The 21,756-nt window shown below is 34.1% G+C and overlaps 2 protein-coding genes across 2 annotated transcripts in view; one reads left to right on the top strand and one right to left on the bottom strand.

Moving 5' to 3' along the window:
- Window positions 1-6,513: 6,513 nt before the first annotated feature.
- Window positions 6,514-21,756, bottom strand: part of LOC134852144 (choline/ethanolaminephosphotransferase 1-like) — a 109,996-nt gene continuing 94,753 nt past the window's right edge. Inside the window, exons 5-9 of the mRNA XM_063868440.1 lie at window positions 17,232-17,373; window positions 16,574-16,808; window positions 13,380-13,555; window positions 11,205-11,334; window positions 6,514-7,594 (exon numbers count right to left, since the gene is read on the bottom strand). Coding sequence (XP_063724510.1) covers window positions 7,469-7,594; window positions 11,205-11,334; window positions 13,380-13,555; window positions 16,574-16,808; window positions 17,232-17,373 — 809 coding nt within the window. The 3' untranslated portion in view covers window positions 6,514-7,468. The remainder of the gene's footprint in view (window positions 7,595-11,204; window positions 11,335-13,379; window positions 13,556-16,573; window positions 16,809-17,231; window positions 17,374-21,756) is intronic.
- On the top strand, window positions 8,054-9,926 carry LOC134851271 (acrosin-like). Its single transcript, XM_063867278.1, has 3 exons — window positions 8,054-8,721; window positions 9,027-9,304; window positions 9,531-9,926. The coding sequence occupies exons 1-3, from the start codon at window positions 8,314-8,316 to the stop codon at window positions 9,781-9,783; spliced, it is 939 nt and encodes a 312-aa protein (XP_063723348.1). The 5' UTR covers window positions 8,054-8,313; the 3' UTR covers window positions 9,784-9,926.

Here is a 21,756-nt window from a genome sequence, read left to right as displayed (position 1 = left end):
GTAAGTTTTTTTTACCAATCCAATTTTCAGAAAGAAAAAAATCTACTATTTCTTTATTATTTGTGATGTGTACACTACGAACCCATATTGCAATTTTGGCTGAACTTGACTAAATAAATTTTAATTAAGTGTGCTTTTGTTAAAAAATTACGTAATATGTAAGGGAATCTATATAAAATAATCATTTTTTGACAAGACAGTCAAAATAAAATTTGAAAAATAAGTTTGTGTCCGAGTGATTTCTCAAACATTTAGTATAGAAACGTTTTGTAAAATCATCCTTTCTTCATTCCAATTTTTATTTTATTAAATCTTATATTTACTGTAAAATAAAAGTGTTTTTACTGTTTTGTCATGATTTAAATTATTTTACTGATTTTCAACCAATTTTATATTTTCGATGAATCCTCAATGTAATGGAGTAAGTTTTGATCTTTTGCATGACTGATGTATTTTCAGCGTTAAAGTAATTGTTCACATATTTTGTAATCAAGGCTAAATGATATATCTACCATAAGAACAGTAGTGGCCAGAGGCTTAATCCCTGTGGAACCCCACAGAAAAAAGTTTGCATTTCTAACACTTTAGGGATCATTGTGAAAACTTGAGATATATTTGTTAAATTTGGTTTGAACAATGCTTGATTGGGACCTCGTAAGCCGCAGTCTTAAGCTTTTGTAAAAAAACTTTCGTATGAAACAGTATCATCAAACGCTTTTTTGTGATCAACGAAAGTTGCATGTATTACATTGTTACATTGGGGACCAAACCCAAACTAATTTGGATGCCCTATATGAAGTTTACCAAAACGTCTATGGTGAAAAAATTAGACCTCACCCCATATTAGTTTTTGTTAAAACACTATGTTAGTCTAAAAAATCATTATTGTGTTTGAGCAGTGTTTATAAAAAATTTGCTGAAAACTGGTCAGAGAGCTATTGGCCTATAGTTATAGAGTTTTTTGTTGCTTCATTTTCATGTTTCAATTTCACTAAGGCTATTTTAATACAGTCTGGAAAATTGTTGTTTCTTAGTAAAAACTAGCCGAGTAGATTTGTCAGAGTAATAATTTTTGCCATTTTGAACTTTTTATTACGAAGGTACTCAACCCAGAAAATTTATTACTGTAACTTGCATAAAACTTTTAAAAAACAGTGGATATTCTTTTTTTGCTTGTGTTCAGAGAATTTTTTTGAAGAATTTGCTTGCCATGAATTCTCCTCGATGATTTAATTTTTTCAGCCAACTGATGCCTATATAAGCTCAAATTTTGCGTCACTATCGATTTTGTTTCGGTAGAAATGTTTCCGTTTCTTGACTTAAAATTTTCTAAGGCATTTCAAATTTTCAGAAACTTCGCTTCATGATCTCACTTTCTGACTTTATATAGCTTGCATACTTGTTCCGTTTCTTGCTAACCATTTTTTTGATTTCAATATCTATTCATGTTTTTTAGTTAACGATTGTGTTATTTGGAACAAAATGGTTACTGTTAAGCTTGACTTTTCTTCGTCGACCTTTCTATGTAAAAATTTCAAAACTTTTGTTTTCTAAAATATTTCTGTCATCTAAATCTTTCCGAAGGCCGATTCGGCGATTTCATCAGGATTATTATTTTTTGTTTCCTTCAGGTAATTAAATACTTTTGAATGGTCTTTAACTAATGTTTCCGACATTTTAACAGCAATAGCAAAGTTTGAGCACACCACTTTTTTCAATAATTTTACCTAGTTGTTTGGCGAGTTGACACTGAAATGGTTAGATAATGTATTTTAAAAGCACTTAGACAATCTTCAAATGCGTTGTTATTTTGAGTATTTAAATGGTCATAATTGAAGTTTCCGCAGAGAACATATTTATCATCATTCATACATCTTTCCATCCCAGTAATTTGCTCTATCCAAGTAAATTATTTTTTGGAACTTGTTGCTACTTAAAAAAAGGTTACACTAAATCTAAATTGAATTTCCATCGTAATGGAAAACTAGCAGTGGCAAAATTTTTTTCAGAAGGTCACTTCTCCTTGTGGTACTTTTCTATGACAAATGATTTTGGTTCACCAACCCTAAAACCTTCACAAACTCAAAATTTGTGCCTTTTTTCCCAAACAATTTGTTTTCCAAAAAATTTAAAGTGTACTTTTTTGAAGAAAAAAAAAATCGCCATATTCAAAAACGATTCTCTAAAAACAAAATCACTCTCATCCTCCCACCCCCCCCCTTCCCCCGAAAAATGTTCTACAGGCTACTAAGAGCTAAAACTACTGGCACTTTTATTCAACCCGTCGGTCAAAAACATCACTTTTTTGAAACGAGTGATTTTACAAGTTAGATACAAAGACTAGTTCTGTTTGGAATGGCCTGTTAGTCTGTGTGCCAGTTCTTATTATAATTGTTTTTCGAACAAAACTATACAAACACATTTTTCGCAGTTGGGGGGGGGGGGGGGGGAGAGGGGGCAAACTACCATAAAATGGAAGCATCAAAACTTTGAAAAGGTCAGCTTTGTATGTGTAACAAAAACATAAAGAAAAAATCTATTCAACTACCAGACTCCCTCAACAACTATTTCTGATTTCGTAGTCTATGCTTTTTTCAAACTTATGAGTTAACTGAAAAAAAAACATAAGGTAAGTGATTTCAGAATCAGTAAAAAACGCATGCTTGTTTGCACCGGAATCCAATTCTAAGCGTTGAAATTCATTTTTTAAAATGTTTTCAGTACGAGTCTTTCTAATGTTGAGATTAAGTTCACTATAAGCAAGGAAAAATCAATAACAATCTCTTCTTTTGCAAAGCAAACTACAGTCAATTATGAAAACATTTCAATCGTTTATAACCAATTACCAATCTATCTGTTTTCTGATACAATTTTAATCAATTATAACTGATTACTTTTCCCCAATTTTCTACTTTAATTGTTTGCCATGAAATTTCTTTCAATCGTTCATAGTCAATTTTAAATCCTTTTAAAAGCCCCATCTGTTTTTGACCTTGCACCTAACATTTTTTTCATAATCATTGGCTTATGTGAGGTTATGGAAATGGTTTTAGCAATTTGCAAATCAAATCAAGTTTATCCCGTTTTTTTCTTTTTCATCGTTCTCAAATAAAGGATGCAAACTTTTGTTTTCTTTGCCACCAAAAAAGCACATTGTTTTAGTTTGATGGTTATTTTGGCGGATATATTTTTCAGCTACGATGTGAATCTTTCGGCTCATTTAAAGGAACTGCTATAAAGTTTTCGTTTCGGGGGCAGACTTGTTAACGGGCCGCCATAATTGAGGTCCGGCCCGGCCCGGCCCGATATAATTCAAGTCGAGCCCGTTGGCGGCCCGATAAAAAGGGAATTTATTAAATATCGGCCCATTGTGGCCCGTTGCTGCTTTTTTGGTAAAAAACAAATTTGTTTCAAAACAATTTTAATTAATTGTTTTACTTATTTGTAAAGAACTTTTTTAAAAGCCATGGAAACCATTTCAATTGCCTCAACGCTTGTAGGCGAATGTTTTGCCCGTCTATGGTTAGTAAATAAAAGTAAGGCCCGTTGATAAAAGTAAAAACCTCGGCCCGTCCCGGCCCGTTGAGGCCCACGGGCGGCGCGGCCCGTTGACAAGTATGTTCGGGGGAAATTTTTGTGTTTGGGTGAAACACAAGGAGACAAGACTTGACTTAGAGAAGACAAGACAAGACACATACTTAGAGGTTCCCTTACAGGCAAAAAATTGTTCATCCTTAAGTTACACTTAAGATTTATTTTTGGTGTGACACTGATTTGGCAACATAAGCGATTATAATGTATTTACAGAAGTTTTCTGTAGGAGCTATGTTTAGATATAATTGATTGAAGAAGCTTCGGAAAAAATTTCGGAAAAAATGACGGTTATACTTGATTATAAATCTCTAATAGAACTAATTTTGCTACTTTTAATCAGTTATAATTGTCATAAAATTTGCTTAAAACCCCTTATATTCGGTAACATGCCTATAATAGGATGCGAGAATCGTCAATCATGTAAAAGTCACGAAGGACTAGATGATTAAGTATAAAAGTTATAGACTATAAGAGAGTGCTTCGCACCAGTTGTACAAAAAGTATGTGAGGAACAAACACAGTTTGAAAAAACTCACACTAGGTTTTGGTTCCTTCTCATACCGCAAGTTTCATATGGTAGAAAACCAGTACAATTTTCAATTGTTTCCTATAAGAAACAGTATCGGTTTCAAATAATTTTTTATACGTTTCAAACAATTTTTTTTTGGTTTTCAGACTGAATTAGAAGAACGTTAGCGAAAAGCTGACCCACCACGACAATTTAAACATTTATTTTGACCTATTTTTTTAGGTTATTTCGGCTATTATACTTCTCACTCTTGCAGTATTTCATCTATTCCAGTCCTTTTTAAAAGAAATTACCGAAATTTAGAAAAAAATAAATGCGAAATCTTCAAGAAATTTTATCAAAGGAGGACTGGAATAGATGAAATACTGCAAGAGTGAGAAATATAAAAGCCAAAATAACCTAAAAAAATAGCACCAAATGAATGTTTAAATTGTCGTGGTAGGTCAGCTTTCGCCAACGTTCTTCTAATTTAGTCTGAAAACAAAAAAAAATTCTCGACGCAATCAACCTTATTAAATTTTTCGAAATTCTAAACCACCAATAGCGCTTTATTATGAAACCACACTTCACCCTCGTCAATCTTTATTTGACCAGTCAATGCAAAAATGGACGCTATTCCAAAGTTCCTTTAAGTCACTTCCAGTGACGTGCCCGCAACAACATGCGACCATCAGCTAAGCTGAAAGCAAATTAGTCATAGCTTTTAAGCGGAAAAAATTAGTTTCGTGTTATCAATAAACGAAACTCTACAATTTCGTGAGCCTTTTTTTTCAAAAATTTTCATTCAAAATGAATTCAGTCAGCACTTAGCCACCAGACAATTAAAAAAGTATAAATCTACTGACGCAAACTTCAATTAAATAAAAAGTTTCCAATTAAATAAGTAAGTAATTACAGTTTCCATTAAGTAAGTTTATCTTGGATCGATGGGCAAAACTTTCATGCCACTGGAAAATCTAATTATTGAAAAAAAAAACAATTTCTGGCAATTGGGACCTTCTTAATTTGCCTTCCTTCGGGCAAATTAATCTGAACTGAACTAAAGCACAAATCAAAAGTCAAACTGCGAAAAATCAGATCTACAAAAAACAGACCGAACAAAACTCCAACAAAGTCATTTGAAACATTCATCAAAGAAAAGTAGTAGGATTTGCTCGAATTTATTATCGCTAACTCAGCAAAACTGAAATTGCAAGAACTGATTCTGCAGGCAAAGTTATTATTTCTGGAAAGCGTACAGGTAGAGCATAATCTTTATCTTTATGAATATGCACTTAACAAATGTACTTAACCACCTTTCTGCAAAAACGCTTTTGCTGTTCGACAGTGGAGTTTGGCTTCTTTTTAACAATGAAAAAGAACCTAATTTGAAAAGAAATCAGAATCAAAACGAGAAAAAATTGAGCGTGAACAAATTATATGACTTTTTCCAGCACAAAAAATCACCAAGACTTATGTATACAAGAATATTCCCTATGTTTATTACTTTTAATAAGCCGCGACAGTTAATTCCGACTATTACTATTATTGCTATTCGGCGAACAATTTTTTTTCACGGGGAAAAAACTAGTACCGGTTGCGATGCCTTTGCGAAACGCAAGGGTTTTTATTTCTTATAGACGGTACAATTCAAGCTAGGCCCAAATCTTTCATCAACAATCAAATTTACAACTATTTAAATCTTACAAAGCACTGCAGGGTCTTAGCCTCAGCCCTTTCATTATCGCAGAAAACGCGATATAACTCAAACCAAGCCAATTAAGGACTGGAAAAGAGTAACAAACGCAAGTAAACATAAAAAAAACAAGACTTTCCTGAAAAAATCTCAACTTTCGAATTTCACAGAAAAAAATAGACGCCTTTTAAACTCGTTGAATTTCTAGAACAGTTTATGATTTGCGCTTTTTTGATAACATGAACCCAACTAGAGAAAGTTGGATCAATAGGTAAAGTTTTCATTCCGCTGGAAATCTAAAAACTAAATTCCACTTTCGAAACTAGAAATCTTTCACGTTTTTTCGCGCCATTTCCACGTTCGTTTTTGAAGAGTGCTATTTACGTCACTTTCAGCAGATGCATTTCAAAAAGTGAACTCAAAAAGTGCATATATACCTAAGTGCATTCATAAATGCATTAATTTGTATGAATGTACATCTGTAGTTATTAGAGACTTTTCCTGAAAAAAAATCAGCAAGACCTATATAAGAGTCTTCACTACGTTCATTACTCTGAATCTAATTCTATTAGTCTCTTATCATCTCTGTACCTAGTATAGAAAAAGACTCATATAATCCTTATGAAGGGACACAACCTCGTTTATCCCTAAAGAGCCGAACAGCTCGTATGTTGGTCATCTCCTTCGCTTATAAGAGGCTATAAATTAAAACTGCTCAATATTTGAACCCTTCAATTCTGAGCAAGAGAAGCAATCTTTGAAGTCTCTAAAATTGTACATTTGATTGCATCGAAATCATATACACTGATATGGAATAAACTCATTCCAGCTGTTTTGAACATCAAGCTTTTTGAATTTTAAAAAGCGCATTTACAGCAACAAAGGAGGATTTTGGAACAAAGGAAGCTTGGTTTAAGTTTTTACTTTGATAAAGTCAACACTATTTAGCAAAGATTATTACAAATACAAAAAGTATAATCTTAGCACGACCACATTTATAATCAAATTGAAATAAATTTGAAATTATGTACAACGAAATTGAATTAATCAAACTTGAGCAAATCTCATACCCAAGATTGTAAGACATTAAAATAATATCGAAGATGAACTTGTTCATATTTCTAGTGCAATTAAGCCAAATTTCTAGTGCAATTAAGCCAAATTTCTACCAGATTCAATGATTTAAATTCTAACTTTAGCTTGTATATTTTCATTGTATGGCCTTCTGTTTAAGACGGAAACACTGTATCTCTGTTACCGACCCACACCTCAAAACATATTGTCTTTAACATTTGTCCAAAATATATCTTTTGAGCAAACAAATTTCTATATAACGGGATGATTTTGGATCGGCAACGTTTTACAGCCAGCCTCCGACGCTATGCAGAAGCAAATGTGAAATATGTTACAGTAGTTTTACTTTGCATTTCAGTTTGGGGGAAACCCTCATACCCGAAGGAGCGAATGCCAATCAAAACTTATATATCAAAAGAAACTTCGAGAAAATCAGTCAGCTTCGGAAAATTTAAAGAACACTGATCTGTATTAAAAAACTGGCTTTCACTTCTTCAAGTATGAAAATTGCTACATTTCAGTTTGTTTGTTCGCCTCTCTTAAGACCAGAGGTGGATGAATAATCTGAACTTTTGTGACTTCTCTTGTGTCGCTTTTTACATAGGAAGTGTTGTCACCTGGTGGTAGTAGTTCTTCACTGTCAACAGAGGGTAGCCCAACTCCCGACTAATCAGCAGCAAGTTCGATCCCGCAAAATACACAAAATCCAGAATGGAGATAGTCTAAAACACAAATACCACTAAATACAAAAAAAAAGTTTTTCACGTTGAGTTATTTTTCACGTTAGAGACAGATTTTTAGAATTTTCACGTTGCTAAGGCGAATGGGGTTGGAAACCATCGCTTCTATCAAACTCACCCTCTGCCCGCGCTCCTTTTCCGGAGTTACGAAACTAGAAGAGCTTCAAACTCCGTCGTTAACCCTGCAATACTATTCGAAAAACTGAAGCGTAGTTTATAGGCTTAAAAATTCTCTAATTTGATAAATATTTTAAAAATTTCGCTATATTGTATCGGTGTTAAATCAGTAAATTTATTATTTGAACTTGAAAAAAAAATTATGGGCTAATTTTGTATTCTCCAATATTTAACGATCAGAAGTCTACGCAAACTAAATTGGACACTTGAAGTGCCTTATAGACATTTTGAGCATATGTTTTCAGACACTTCTAACCAAAAAAACTGCCCATAAAGCGCAAAAGTTTTATTTGAATGACGTTCTCAGACATTTACTGACGGCGTTCAAAGTCATGCGCCACTTTCAACACCGGAATTTTCATCTTCAGACGGGGATTCATCTGAATTCAGTTACGTCAAAGACAGACCTAATCTTATTGAAGTACTCCAACTTATAATAAAAAGGGCCAGACAAGAAAAATTGCCAAGTTCTTCAATCAAGTTTTTTCATTCTACTCTAAGACCATTCGCATTTTTTCACCACAATGTCTCTCAGTCGGGTACCAATGTTTCGTATTTTTCTTTTGATGACTACTCAAGTACAAGTGAGCAATACGATTAATAAAACCACAGAATCCACAAATGCCACTACTAGTAGCACATTCAAGTGTGGACAGGCTCCGGTTCTTTTCCAAGACGAAAACAAGGAGCGCATCATTAACGGAACATATTCACCAGCCAGAGGCGCCTATCCTTTCATGGTCAATATTAAACTCGGGTGGCAACATTGGTGCGGGGGTGCTTTGTACGACAAAATTACTGTCATTTCTGCCGCCCATTGTTTCTGGAGAGGTCAAGATGTCAGCGATTTGAAACTTTTCTTTGCCGATTTCGACCAGAAAATAGGACGTTTTTCAATTACCCTTCTCTCGCCAATGTTCCAAAACATAGCAGTCAGACAGTACGAAAATCGTCAATAAGCTAAATAAGCCAAGAAAATCATCTGAATTAAATGCCAATGATAAAAAAAATCGACAGATAGCGTTTTTTATAGCTTGCAAACTTTAAAACACTTTATGATTGGCCTTTTTTCGATATATCGAAAATAAAAAGAGATCATCAAATAATAAAAATGCAATTGAAATGTCCCAAGAAGTAATGAGTTCACAAAAGTGATTATTGACTTTTCATAAGAGTAATGGGAGCATTTCGGAGACCGAAAAAATAGGACGGGTACTGAAAAAGAGTCCTAAAAAAGGGATACACCTACGAAAAAGGCCAAGAGAGACGGTACGTTGAGCGTATCTTTATTCATCCCGACTACCAAAATGGAATTGTCAACGACATTGCAATCATCAAACTGACGGAACCAGTTCCCTTCACAGATATGATTCAACCGATATGTCTACCGAGTTTCGAAGTTCAAGGAGGCGAGCAAGCGGTGACTTTGGGGTGGGGATACACTTATGGGACAGCCAACGGAAACATCTTGGGAGTGCTGCATGTTCCTGTGATTCCACGATCGATATGCTCCAGGTAGAACAAACAACATGAACTGAGAACAACCACTAAACTTAAACACAATTTCGAAATCATGACTATTTTTTCTCGTTTCGCTCAACATAAATTATTCCAATTTACGAGAAATTCATAAAGTTGAACCCGAAGCCCTTTTTCGAAACGAATCTTTCAAACTTAATCTTAAATGTTTTTTTTTCTTGCATAAAGTCTAAATATAACCATTTGTTCATTATTATTCTAGCGGCAACTGGTACGGAGGTGCAGTTAAAGAATGCATGATTTGTGCGGGATACAAGGACGGAATGTGGGACTCCTGTCAAGGAGACTCCGGAGGTCCCCTTGCAGTGCAGAACGAGAAAGGGGCCTTCGAATTAATCGGAGTGACTTCTTGGGGACAGGGGTGTGCCAAATCACACAAACCTGGGGTGTATGCTGATGTATATGACTACATAGATTGGATCAGGGAAACAGCTGGGGAGCCAGACTACTATTAATTTGATGGGGAGAGAAATAAAAAATATTACTTGCTGCAGTTTTGAAGAATTAGTCAATACGGCGGAATAATCATAGATCCTATGATTTAACTAACAAGGCCAACAGACAGCTGGAAAAGCGTCCAAAAGCTCAGAGACTACATATTGAGGCAATTTTTATTTCGTTTTATAGAGCTAACTTCTTCGCCAAAACAACACCAAAAAATCAAGCTTTATTCTTTGCATTATTTACACTTAATCTATCCGAGAGCGACTTGTTATTCCGACCATTGCAAATGAAGATACACTTTGTATTCGGGAGTGTTTTAGTTTTTTTCCATTTTTCGAATGCTCCAGGTAGTTTATTCGGGAGTGTTTTTCCTTTTTTCGGGTCGGGTGATATCACGAAAACCATAAATACTCACTCTTTTTACAAAATTTTCCATCTTCAAATTTTGAAGAAAAAAAACATAGCCAACTGACAGTCGGAAAAGGGTAATGAACGCAAGGAAACCTAAAAAACGACTTGTTTTTCTAAAATCTTACTTTTGAATTTCGAAGAAAAAAATAGATGGCCTTAAAACTCTTTGATGTTGTAGAAAAATTAACGATGGAAATATTTTTGTTGAAATTAACCCAATTTCAGAAAATTGGATATTTTTTGGCACTTTTTTAATAGATTTTGACCAAAAAATCGCGTTTTTTCGGCGCGCGCTCCCTCCTCAAAATTAGTATATATTGGCGCCAAAGGCGCTTTTAAAATTTTTTTTGGGTCCGTCACCAAAAATCGATATCTCAAAATAGTACAAAGGGGGGACCCTTCGGATCGAATCCCTGAGGGGGGCGTCCATCGCCCCCTAAATCCGCCCCTGCCCGATTGCAATACCATTGCTTATCGCAAGGGTAAAAATTAAAGTCCATTTTTGAAAACTAAGACGTCAATCTCGTTTTTTGTGACCTTAACACGTTTTCTGTTCGATAGAGGAGTTTGTCTTCACTGTTTTCATAAAACTAACCCAAATAGAGAAAACAGGGCCAGACCAAAAAGTAATTTTTTTATTCAAATTAAAAGTTTTAAACTTGTAATTTAAAATTTAAAGTCACTCACGTTTTTTGAGCCATTTTCGTTATTGCAGCACTTAATTTTCCTTCATTTTAGGGATGGAATTTCAAATCGCAGACAAAATGTTCTCGAACGAGCCTCTCTCAAAATTCTAATTTACAGACGTCTTGAAAAAGTTTTCCTGTTGGTCGACCAAAAATTCAAGGTTTATGTTCTATATGCAATGTTTTATAGGCGAAGTGCTAAAGGGAGCGGCGCTAAATCCGCCCCAGGTGGTAATATAACAATCGTGGCTAGAGTTGAGAACATGCTACTTGAAAAACGAAAACAAACACTCTGGATAGCCAAGGAGCTATTCGATATTATTCATTTGACTCACGCATAGGGAATTTAAGACCAAGTTAGGTCGTGTAATGTAGTCCATGAACAGGCCGTTTCTGAGGAAGATGAACCACATTAGCAAGACGATCGATGGAATCACACAGACATCAAATGCGGGCACTGCACATCTAGAACAGAAATACATATTTGTTCTCTATTTTTTTTTAAATTATACGGTGTTCTCAAAATTACTTAATTTTTTGGTCAAGGAATCAAATGAAAACTGATTGAAGCTCATTTTGACGACACCAGAAACAAATATCCATATCTTGAAGCCGAAATTACATCATAATTACGTAACAATTACACAAAAACAGTGACTATAATACGCTATGTTGCATAACAATATTACTTTCGGCTTGTTGTAATGGTAATCATGTTTTCGGCTTGCTAGCTCTTTGACCTATTACAGAAGATTATTATTCTTTGAGAAAGACTATTTTGGTTTTTCAAGTTCTCCCGAACACCAACAAGCATAGCCAGTTGCTGTGCAAGTAGCAAATCATGTTCCGACCATATTTAAAAAAAATAGAAAAAAGTTTTGTTTTACGTTTCAGCAAAGTAGTGTCGTTTTTAGCGCGTGGTGTGAATTGAGAACTATACGATCGCTTAATAGATTAGTGAAATAGGCATGATTGACATTTGTCTTCAAAAAATGAATAAACAAAAACATTTTTTAAAATTAAAAAAAAAGTTTTTGTTTGCACTATCTTAATTTTTTTTGTAAATACTTTTGTTCGAATAAGCGCTAAATGAAAAAGCAAAAAACTCGTTTTCATTATAAATAAATCAATTAGTTTAGCCTGAAAAAAAGTAAATTTCCATATAACGAGCGTTTTTCTCGACATGTAACCAGTTTTTCTCGACACTGGGACATTTTTTTTGAAAATTTAATTCGAATCACGATTGAAAGGAATTTAATACACATTCCAATTTTTGTGGTACTGATTTTGCGTGGAACACCCAAAAGAAAAAAACTAAAACACCCAAATAGAAAATGTCTCTCCCCATTTTCAATGGTCGGAACAAAAAGGATTCGTTTTTGCGTGCATTTCACAAATCAAACAAAGAATTTTCAGCTACAAATAAAGTCTAGTGAATAATGCTGATGATAATCTACGTTTATATATAAATAATGTTTTTCTTTTTGTGTGATTAACTAAAAAACTCCGTCCTTCCACGTATTCCGTCGATAACTCTTCAAAAATTCAGGATAACTAGAAGTTGAGCAAGAGCAACAGAATTTTCAGACAGTGCCGTTTGCAAAAAAACATCGCTTATAATTTTCAGTTTTCGAAGGAAGAAAAAATATCACGTTAACAAGAATTGTTTATGATTGGCACTTTTTACTTAATGTTATTCAATTTAGAGAAAGTTGCATCAATAGATAATTTCTATACTCCCTTGAAAACTCGTGATCGTGAGCTTTTAGATAGTGGAGTTTGCCTTCCTTTTACACAGATGCGAAGCTGTGCTTCGCGAACACTTGCAAGAACACGAACAAAAAGCAGCTCTATCAAGTGAAATAAGAAAAAGTGAAATAATCCTCGAACTTTTTGTCATTGTACTGCTGTTTGAAACTTTTTTCGGTTCATTTGATGAATTTAAAATGCATCAGCTGTGTTAACTTTTTACTAATCAAATGTCAAAGCACATGCTATCAAAAAGCTGTAAAGCGACTTAGGTTGGAACAAATAAAGAACGTTCGTACTAATACACTTTGCTTCGCAAGTGTAAACAGAGGAAATTAACTGAATTTTAAAAGAAATCATAAGTCAAACCGAGAAAAATTATACTTTCCGTAAGAAAACGAAACAAAAAACCATCATGACCCATTTTTTTCACATTTCCAAAATTTCTATTTTTTTAGATAGGTGAGGGGCAAGTAAATTAAGTAATGAGCTGCAATAATGAAATATTTATAGCAAAATAAAATAAAAATCATGGGGGAATTAATTGAGAGCATACTCTCCCGTCCACTAAGCAACGACTGAGTTTTTCTCGACACTGAGAAAATCTCTTTTAGGAGGCCATACTATGGCTGAGAAGGCTTTACTATAGAAGTAAGCCCACGAGTTTTTTTAATAGCTTTCCCGAAATGACTAGATAAAAAAAATGCCCTACGCCAAGTTCTTTTCTACCCAGTAAGAGTACCCGGAACAAAAAACTCTACCTGGCCATGTAGCACATGATTACAGTCCAGGACAGTTTGACGAGGGGTGCGATGACAGTGATGGTGAAGAACTGGGGTATGTAGTCGTAGATGAAGTAGGACACCAGCAGATAGTTGACGAATGCCAACACAATCACAGTCAACAGCCACGGCAGCGGCGAGTACGTTCTCAAGCCCTAAACAACACACTCTCAGAACACATTAACATAAATCGGGCGCCCAAGAGAAAAATTCAATCATTCTGGCATATTTATGCTTATTAATGTTATTTGTTTAAAGCCAAAGCAAAAAAAAAAACGAAATTCGAAACTCAGAGACTTGCGATACAACACAATCATAAAAAGCATGAAAATGAGTCGAAAAGCAAGAGTCGAAAAAAACAAGGTGAACCAAACTTTTCGAACCTCTCGATGAAGGACACCTAGGGCTCAGCTAAAGCTGGAGGAAAATATTTAATATTTTTTGAATTTGTTACTGATGCGGGACGAAATGCGTAATTTCAAAAATTAGACTTTGTCCAAAACCTTAGTTGTGTCTCAACTTAAGTGAGAAGAGTGAAAATTTTTGAGATTTTGGATTTTTTCCAAAAACCTAGCCTTTTTCTTACACAAAATTAAGAAGTAGAAGCTTCTGCGGAAAAAAACTCACGCAAACGCTTCAGTCGATTGAAAATTTCATATCAGATTTGATAGGATATTTCAAAAAAAAAAATCAAAAAATTTCTATAAAACAGTCAAACTTTTTTCTGCTAAACGCAGGTCGTGACCGCTAAAAAAGGGAAGAATCCCAAAACCGTATTTTCGAATGGTTCAATTTTTGCAACTTTCACTTGTTTAAAGGTCATAACTTTTTTCTAAAAACTGGGCGTAGCAAATTATAAAGTTAAACTTTCAACAACCTGTTGGGTCGATCAAACCTATGATATCAGTTTTGGGAGGATAATTATCGACAAAAAGATTTAAAAAGGGTCAACAAATCAGAGAGCTGACATTTCCGAGAGCCAAAACTTTTTTGTTTTAAAAAAATTGGGCGTAGCCGCTTATATAGAAGAGAGTCACCCAACCTGTTATTTCGATTGAACCCAAAAATCTAGTTTTGGCCGGGTAGTTTTCGAGAAAATCAAAAACGTTTAAAAATCGGTCAAAAAATCAAAACTTTTGACTTTTCCGAGGACCATAATTTATCATTTTTAAAAAAAAAATTTGGGCGTAGTCGCATATGCAAAGGGGCTTCCTACAACCCGCTCTTTGGATTGAGCCCCAAACCTTAAATATAGAAGGGTATTTTTTAGTCGAAGTTACGAAGCGGAAACAAGGCAGACAATATTTGAGCAGACACCAGTTGAGCCGGGAAAAACTTACTATGTAAAAAACTTCAAAAAGTCCCCCTGAAACTACCCTGTAGGAATTAGTACTCCGCCAGTAGTTAAACTTTCAAGAAATTGAATGCTGTAAAGCAAGCATATCATTTTAATCAAGTCGACAGAAACTGAGACAAATGCCAAAAAATATTTTCAAAAATGTCAAAAAACTTTTCATGTTTGTCTCGAATGAAGTTCGATTTGGGAAAAACATGTCGAGAAAAATAATCACCGGCGTTATATAAACATTCAGACAACGCTAACGCATCCGTTACTAAGCTCGAAAAACTTAACTGAATTCAATTGAGAAATTCGGAAATTTGAAGCCTCCCTCCCAAAGCGTAGAAAATGAACTTTGAAAAAAATGAAAACCACAGCTGGTAAATTTAGAAATTACAGTAATAAAGGAAAATGACTTCTGATAAAAGTTATTAAAAACTCTTAAAGCCAAAAACACATGCTCAGGAAAATAAGCAGAAAAACAAGCAGATAACCCGAAAAATACATTTTCCCAGGAAAACTTTCAACTTGCAAATAAGTCTGCTCCTGGCCGGAATCAAATTTAGGTTCTCTCCCAGTCCAAGCACGAGCTTTACTTTTAAGCTGAACAGGCAAAAAAAGAAGTAGCTGGAGCTTGAACACTAATAATGCAAGCGGAGGATTTCTATTAGCAACGTTTTTACCGAGAAAAAGACAACATTTTTATTTAGAGAGAGTTCTGCGTCGAAAACAACTGGTCTGATAAATTGTTTTTCAGACTGATTCATAGCGGGGAGCGACTTTTCGGACCAAAATTTTTGAACTAAACGCCCTGTCTGTTCTCAAAACCGTTTAAGTTTACATTCAGTTTTGAGCTTTATTCTAATCGAACCTAATCAAACGTCAACAAACAGTTGGAAAAATGTGGAAGAACCCATGGAAAACTGATTCAAAAAGATTGATTGCTTGAAACTTTCGATTTTCGAAAGAAGAACAAATGATTGATTTCTTGAAACATTGGACTTTCAAGAGGAAAACGTCACGTTGAAGCCCTTTAAATTTCAAGAATGGTTCATGATTTGAATTTTTTTCTTAAAAGTAACCTATTTAGAGAAAACTGAAGCAATGGGAAATTTTTATTCGCTGGGAATTCACAAAATTACGTCGATTTATGAGACTAGAATTCATTCACGTTTTTAATTACCTTAACACTTCTGCTGTTCAACAATAGAATTTGCCTTCTTTTTAAGAAAGGAAATGAACTGACTTAAAAAGAAACCAAAGGTCGCACCGCGAAAATTCAAGCTATTTGCACATCAAGGAAATTCAGTGCTATTAGGGAAAATCTTCACTATTTGAAATCAACTTGCTACTCTTGTTCAAAACCAAATACACTTTCATCAGCACCAAAAAAAATAAACATAGCCAACTGGCAGTTGGACAAGAGTAATGAACGCAAAGAAACAGAAAAAACTGACTTGTTTTTCGAGAACGTTCAACTTTTGGATTTCGAAGAAAAAACAGAGGGCCTAAAAGCTATTTGAATTTGTAGAACAAAATTTACCCAATCTGAGAAAACTGAATCAATAGGTTTAACTTTTATTTCGCTGGGAAATCTGATAATTAACTTCCCTTTACGAAATTAGAAGTCGATCACGTTTTTCGTCAACTTTTTTTTTGCTGTTCGATAGTTTATTTTGCCTTGCTTTTAACAAAAAAATCTGAAAAAAATGAAAAGTCAACCGCGAAAAATCAACATTGAGCGTGAACAAACTTTTTCCTGAAAAAAAAACCATTAAAAATCACCAAGACCGATACTCACTAAGTTCACTCTTAAACATAAAATACGACTTACAGCGTAAGTGATTCGTCCATTGACAAAGCATATTTCGTACACCTGTGTCACGATATTGATGGTGCAAAACACAACCAGGGCGAAGAAGATCACGTCTGCCACTTCCATTCTTCTCAAGAGGAATTCGTCAATGAAGGAAGGAGTCGGCAGTTCAAACCAGAAGAAGTCAAAGCCCAACAGGACATTCATGAGGAACAGGAATTGTACGAAGAACTGACCTTCTACGGCATCAACCCTGAAAGCATAAAATAGTAAAATCAAACTGCTTGAAATCGAGCAAAAGATCGAAATCGAACAAGAGCTTCAGCAATTTTCTCAATTGACCAACAAATTCCAATTGAGTTTTCGTACCGGACAATTTTCCACCTTGCTTTGTTTACAATTACCAATGTTGATCCTTCTTGCTTTGAAAAAGGCTACGTTTCAATTAAATGCCACTCTTTCAAATGATGATTTGTTCTCTTTTATATTTGTCCTTTTACATTTTTAAAAATCAATTGAAGACAATTTAAATATTTGTTCGGACGGCCCAAGGGATGAGAAGGATCTATTACATGGTTTCGATTTGCTTTTGGTTTTTTGACAACAATAACAAGTCGGAATACTTTCTGCTAGCTGGAACATCTGTTTAATCTTTATTATCAACTGTTCCACTAACTTTGAGAACTGAAGATGTCCGAAGGTGAATGACCTCCAGTGAGTGAGGAAGAAAAGGAAGTTTCCGCCCAGACAGAACATGAACAGCCTCACTTTGAAGTAGCTGAAGCGCAGTAGCGAACAAACAGACAACACTACCAAGCCTGAAATGAACCGAAATAAAACATACTATATTTGGGTCCATCGCACCTGTTTATCGCCAACACGGTGCTATTGTACGCTGTATTTCCTAATTTATCTTTCGGTCTTTGTTTGTATTATTTTTGTAAATTCCTCTTAGAGGTAATTATTTCAATACTACTACTAAAAACCAGCCGAAATTTGTACACAGCGAATAAGCTGAGTTAGTAAAAAAATTCATGTTAGTCAAAAATGAATGACTCAAATGAAAATACAATTAAATGTTTTTCACAAACATGCAAATTCAAAACAACGCTTTGGTTGAAAATACAGGCTGATGCAAAACAAATTGATCATAATAAGTTAAAAATCCACAATTACACCGGCATGTAATTATACAACAATAACTTTTTATGATTACGAAAATGATTATAACAAAACTAATATTAACATAAAGCCAATCTTGCAATGTACTAATGGATCTGACAATAGGAAATTTTTCCTGTATGTCTAACTAAAACTTTTCAAATTCAAATTTAAATGTTTATTTAGATTTAACTTTTTTATCTTTACGTTTAAATTGTTCAATAAATTGCAACTAATGTTTGCTACAGATTTCTTTCCTCAATTTGTTTTTAGGAATCTATTGTGTCTTATTTATTTTTTAGGTTCGTTTAAGTTCAAAGCTACTCTGCTATAGACACTGCCTGATAATTTCATGTCATAAGATGTTAGAAACATTCTAGTCAGGCAATGGTGGGTAATGAATACTTCCGCTGGTAAAACTTGATAAGTAGAACTCGTGTTCCGACGGCCCAACTTTCTTTTCTTCCTGACATATTTTCAACGGAGATAGCACACTTTAATTCCCCGGTTAAATTGTCTAATTGGTCAGTTAATTTGAGATATAGGTAGATTTTGAAAATGCTTACTAAAAGCTAAATGCAAAAAAATTTCAATCTGAAAAGCATAATTCTTGTTTCTAGCGGTACCATAAGTCGCACGCAGTGAACTAACTTAATTGCAACAGCCATTCTCTCAAAAAATTGTTCAATTCAGCTGAAAAAAAGTCTACTTTTACTTCAAGATACATAGCGAGTTCCTAAGCGGAAATTGTTCCTTGTCTATAAATAATATTTTCTAAGATATTATCTTCTAAAACAATAACTTCTACTTTATCAACACTAAGGACAAGTTTGTTTCCATTCGAACAATCATCTTATTTTTCTAGCGTTTCTAGCATTGATCTAATTTTCTAGCGTTTCTAGCATTGATTTATTTTTCTAGCGTTTTTAGCTCCGTTATTGTTAAATCGCTTATTTAGCAAAACTGAACAGAAAGCCGAAATGCAAGATGAACAGCAGGCGATTCATTTTTATGTGCTTCATAGTAAAAATCTTTCTCGAACTAAACAATATAAATTGTCAAAGGTGGATGAACTATGTTTAAAATGACAGATAGAACAAAACCTAGCCAATCGAAGATTGGAAAAGGGTAATGAACGCAATTAAACATAAAACAAAAACACTGACTTTCTTGAAAAAATCTCAACTTTCGATTTTCAAAGAAAAAATAGATGCCCTTTAAGCTCTTTGAATTTCTGGAACAATCTATATTGGCGCTTTTCTGATAACATGAACCCAACTAGAGAAAACTGGATCAATAGGTAAAGTTTTTATTCCGCTATAAATCTAAAAATTAAATTCCATTTTCGAAACTAGAAATCGTTCACATTTTTTTTCGCGCCATTTCCACGTTCGCATCTGGAGTGCTATTTAAGTCACTTTTAAGATGAACTTCAATTGAACTCAAAAATTGCATATATACCCAAGTGCATTCACAAATGCATCAATATGTATAAATGCACATTTACAGTAAGAGATTTTCCCAGGAAAAAAAAACCAGCAATACCTATATAAGAGCCTTTACCACGTTCATTACTTTTAAAAACTATCAAATTGAAAAAGAATGAAATCATGCTTCCGGACAACCTGAAAACTTTGTTTAAAGGTCTCATATTTTTAACAGCTCAAATCAAAAGTAGTCAAAAATTCTTAAAAATTGAAACAAACATTAACTTTTTTAAACAAAATCTTGTGAAAACGAAAACCCGCAGATCAAAAACACTTTGAAGATCTTTTTAAATCTTTGGCTGATAGCTGGAATTGAGACCTTGTTCAGCACACACGCAAAAAAAATCAACAAAATTGATAACAACAATGTGCAAAATTGATACATATCAACAATAAATAAACTCAATTATCTATCGGTACGCCAAGATTTTTAAAGCCTTTCAAATCAGTCTATATTAGGCACTGGAATCAAAAAAGACCAGAACCTACAATGACTATTTCTCGAAAAAACACAAGATCGATATTTCGCAAAAAAGGACAAGCTAAAATTATTTCAAATATTTACCCACAAGCACGCAACTCCCAAATCCTACAAGCACTTTCAACCAGCTCCTACTGAGTGACGTACAAAAAAACGAGGTGAAAATTAAGCTGAAAAAAATTCAGTCGTAGCGGCGACGCTGAACATTACGATACAAACTCAGCATGGTGATCCAGCCGACAAAAAACAAGCCGACGTTAAACTCGAGAAAAATTGCGATAAAAATGCGTCTAAAACTCTCACATCACAATTTTTGTCGTATGAAAATCAACTTAACAAGAACAATAGACGGCCTTAACTTAGCATAATAACAAAACTGACAAAAGGGTACCTAAGCCGGTAACACTGATCATAAAAGCCTTTGACTATTTATTTACCAAACAAATGACGCTATCTGAGGCTGCAAAGCCGTATAACATATGCCGAAAAACTTCAAGAAAACCAAAGCTTTAAATTTAAAAAAAACAAGAGAAAAAATACACAAAAACAGTTGGCAAGTGTACAACTGAGATACAAAAAAAAAACGAATAGAACGGGTAGGTAAAAACATAAATATGCTCAACTAGATCTTTTGCACTAAAATTGTAACCGGTTGCTATACACTTGCTCTCGCAAGTTCATTTAAATCACGCGGGAAAAAAACATTAAAAAACAATCACTAAAAATTCGACAGTTGCGCATCAACCAAAAAAATTAAAAGCCAGACTCAAATGAGTATTTGGAAAAAACTCATCCATCTACCTATGTAGGACAAGTGTGAGACGTTTCTTTTACTTCATATCTGCACTTTTTAACCTAAACTGCCTGCATATCATAGTCTTTGCTTACCAGTAAACTCAAAAAAAAACTTCAAAAAATCGTTGCAAAAAAGCCCAAATGAACCGGAACAAAATTATCAAAAGAGTCCATTCTGTCGGAACTAAGCCGATAAAAATAGTCAGATAGAAAAAACCTAAAATAGCCGACCATTTTCATTTTGCAAAAAATAGACTGGAATCTAACAAAAGAATTTGGGCTACGAGAACTAAGACGACAAAAAGCAAAAAAACTCTGGTTGGAAAAAGATTGACAGTAAAAGAATACTCTGTGCGAATAGATTTAAAATGAAATTGTTCAAAAAACTAACTAAAAAAAGCTTTAAAATTTTTCTTCAAACCGTAAATTTAAGTTTAAAAACAAAAAATCCATGAAATATAGCTATGTTCTTCAAAGTTGAATTGAAAGTTGACAAATAAAAGGACGAAATCAATTAAGTCTACAAAAAAATCTTTTTTATCAGAAAAGTTTTCAGCTGCAGACCCAGTAGCTCATTAAGTCTAAACACAGTAACTCAAGACCAAAATCTAGAGCTATGAAATATGAAACTTGGGTGAAACTGTAGATCTTCTAAATTTGGAGAGTTTGTGACCAAAAATATTTACAGAAAAAAGGCTAGTGCCCGATTGCAATACCCTTGCTTATTGCAAGGGTAAAAAGCACAAAAATATTCCCCAAAAATTATGGAACTAAATTATTTGCTGTGTTCACAAAGTTAGAAAAGGCAATTTACGATGGTAAACGTCGTCGGTGCTGGGAAACTACGCCGAAAAAACCAACAGAACATAAAATATAGGCAACAGATATAAGAAAGAAGAGAAGGGAAGAATTCACGGAAACCAAAAAAAATATATATACATTTGAATTTTGGTGGACATTTTTCGAATTTCGAAGACAAAATATACACAAAGGCGAAGCAGAGCTTTAGGCCAAATTCGAGAGAAAAACAAATGACAAATCTTGCGATAGAAAAACGAATGAAAAATTGAACAAAAAAACTTAGTGAAAATTTTTTTCGAAACAAAGTACAAAATTTGTAAAAATACCCGAAATCTTACATTGAATTAACTGCACCTTTAGAAAACTTACAAAGAGAAGCGAAGTATTGCGCTACATACAATAAAACCCAAGTTAGCAGGACAAACTAAGCGGCGAAAATAAAATGAAAGCAGTAGAAAAAAATATAAAAATTGATC

The sequence above is a fragment of the Symsagittifera roscoffensis genome, chromosome 7 (genome assembly GCF_963678635.1).
Source record: "Symsagittifera roscoffensis chromosome 7, txSymRosc1.1, whole genome shotgun sequence".
In the NCBI taxonomy this organism is placed as follows: domain Eukaryota; kingdom Metazoa; phylum Xenacoelomorpha; order Acoela; family Convolutidae; genus Symsagittifera; species Symsagittifera roscoffensis.
Note: the sequence above shows the minus strand (reverse complement) of the source record. Positions and strands in the feature narration are given on the sequence as shown.

Excerpts from the sequence above, each read along its gene's own strand:
- LOC134851271 (XM_063867278.1), top strand. The coding sequence starts at position 8,314 with ATGTCTCTCAGTCGGGTACCAATGTTTCGTATTTTTCTTTTGATGACT. Across the intron at positions 8,722-9,026 it reads CAATGTTCCAAAACATAGCA|GGATACACCTACGAAAAAGG; the intron begins GTCAGACAGTAC and ends GTCCTAAAAAAG. Across the intron at positions 9,305-9,530 it reads CCACGATCGATATGCTCCAG|CGGCAACTGGTACGGAGGTG; the intron begins GTAGAACAAACA and ends TTATTATTCTAG.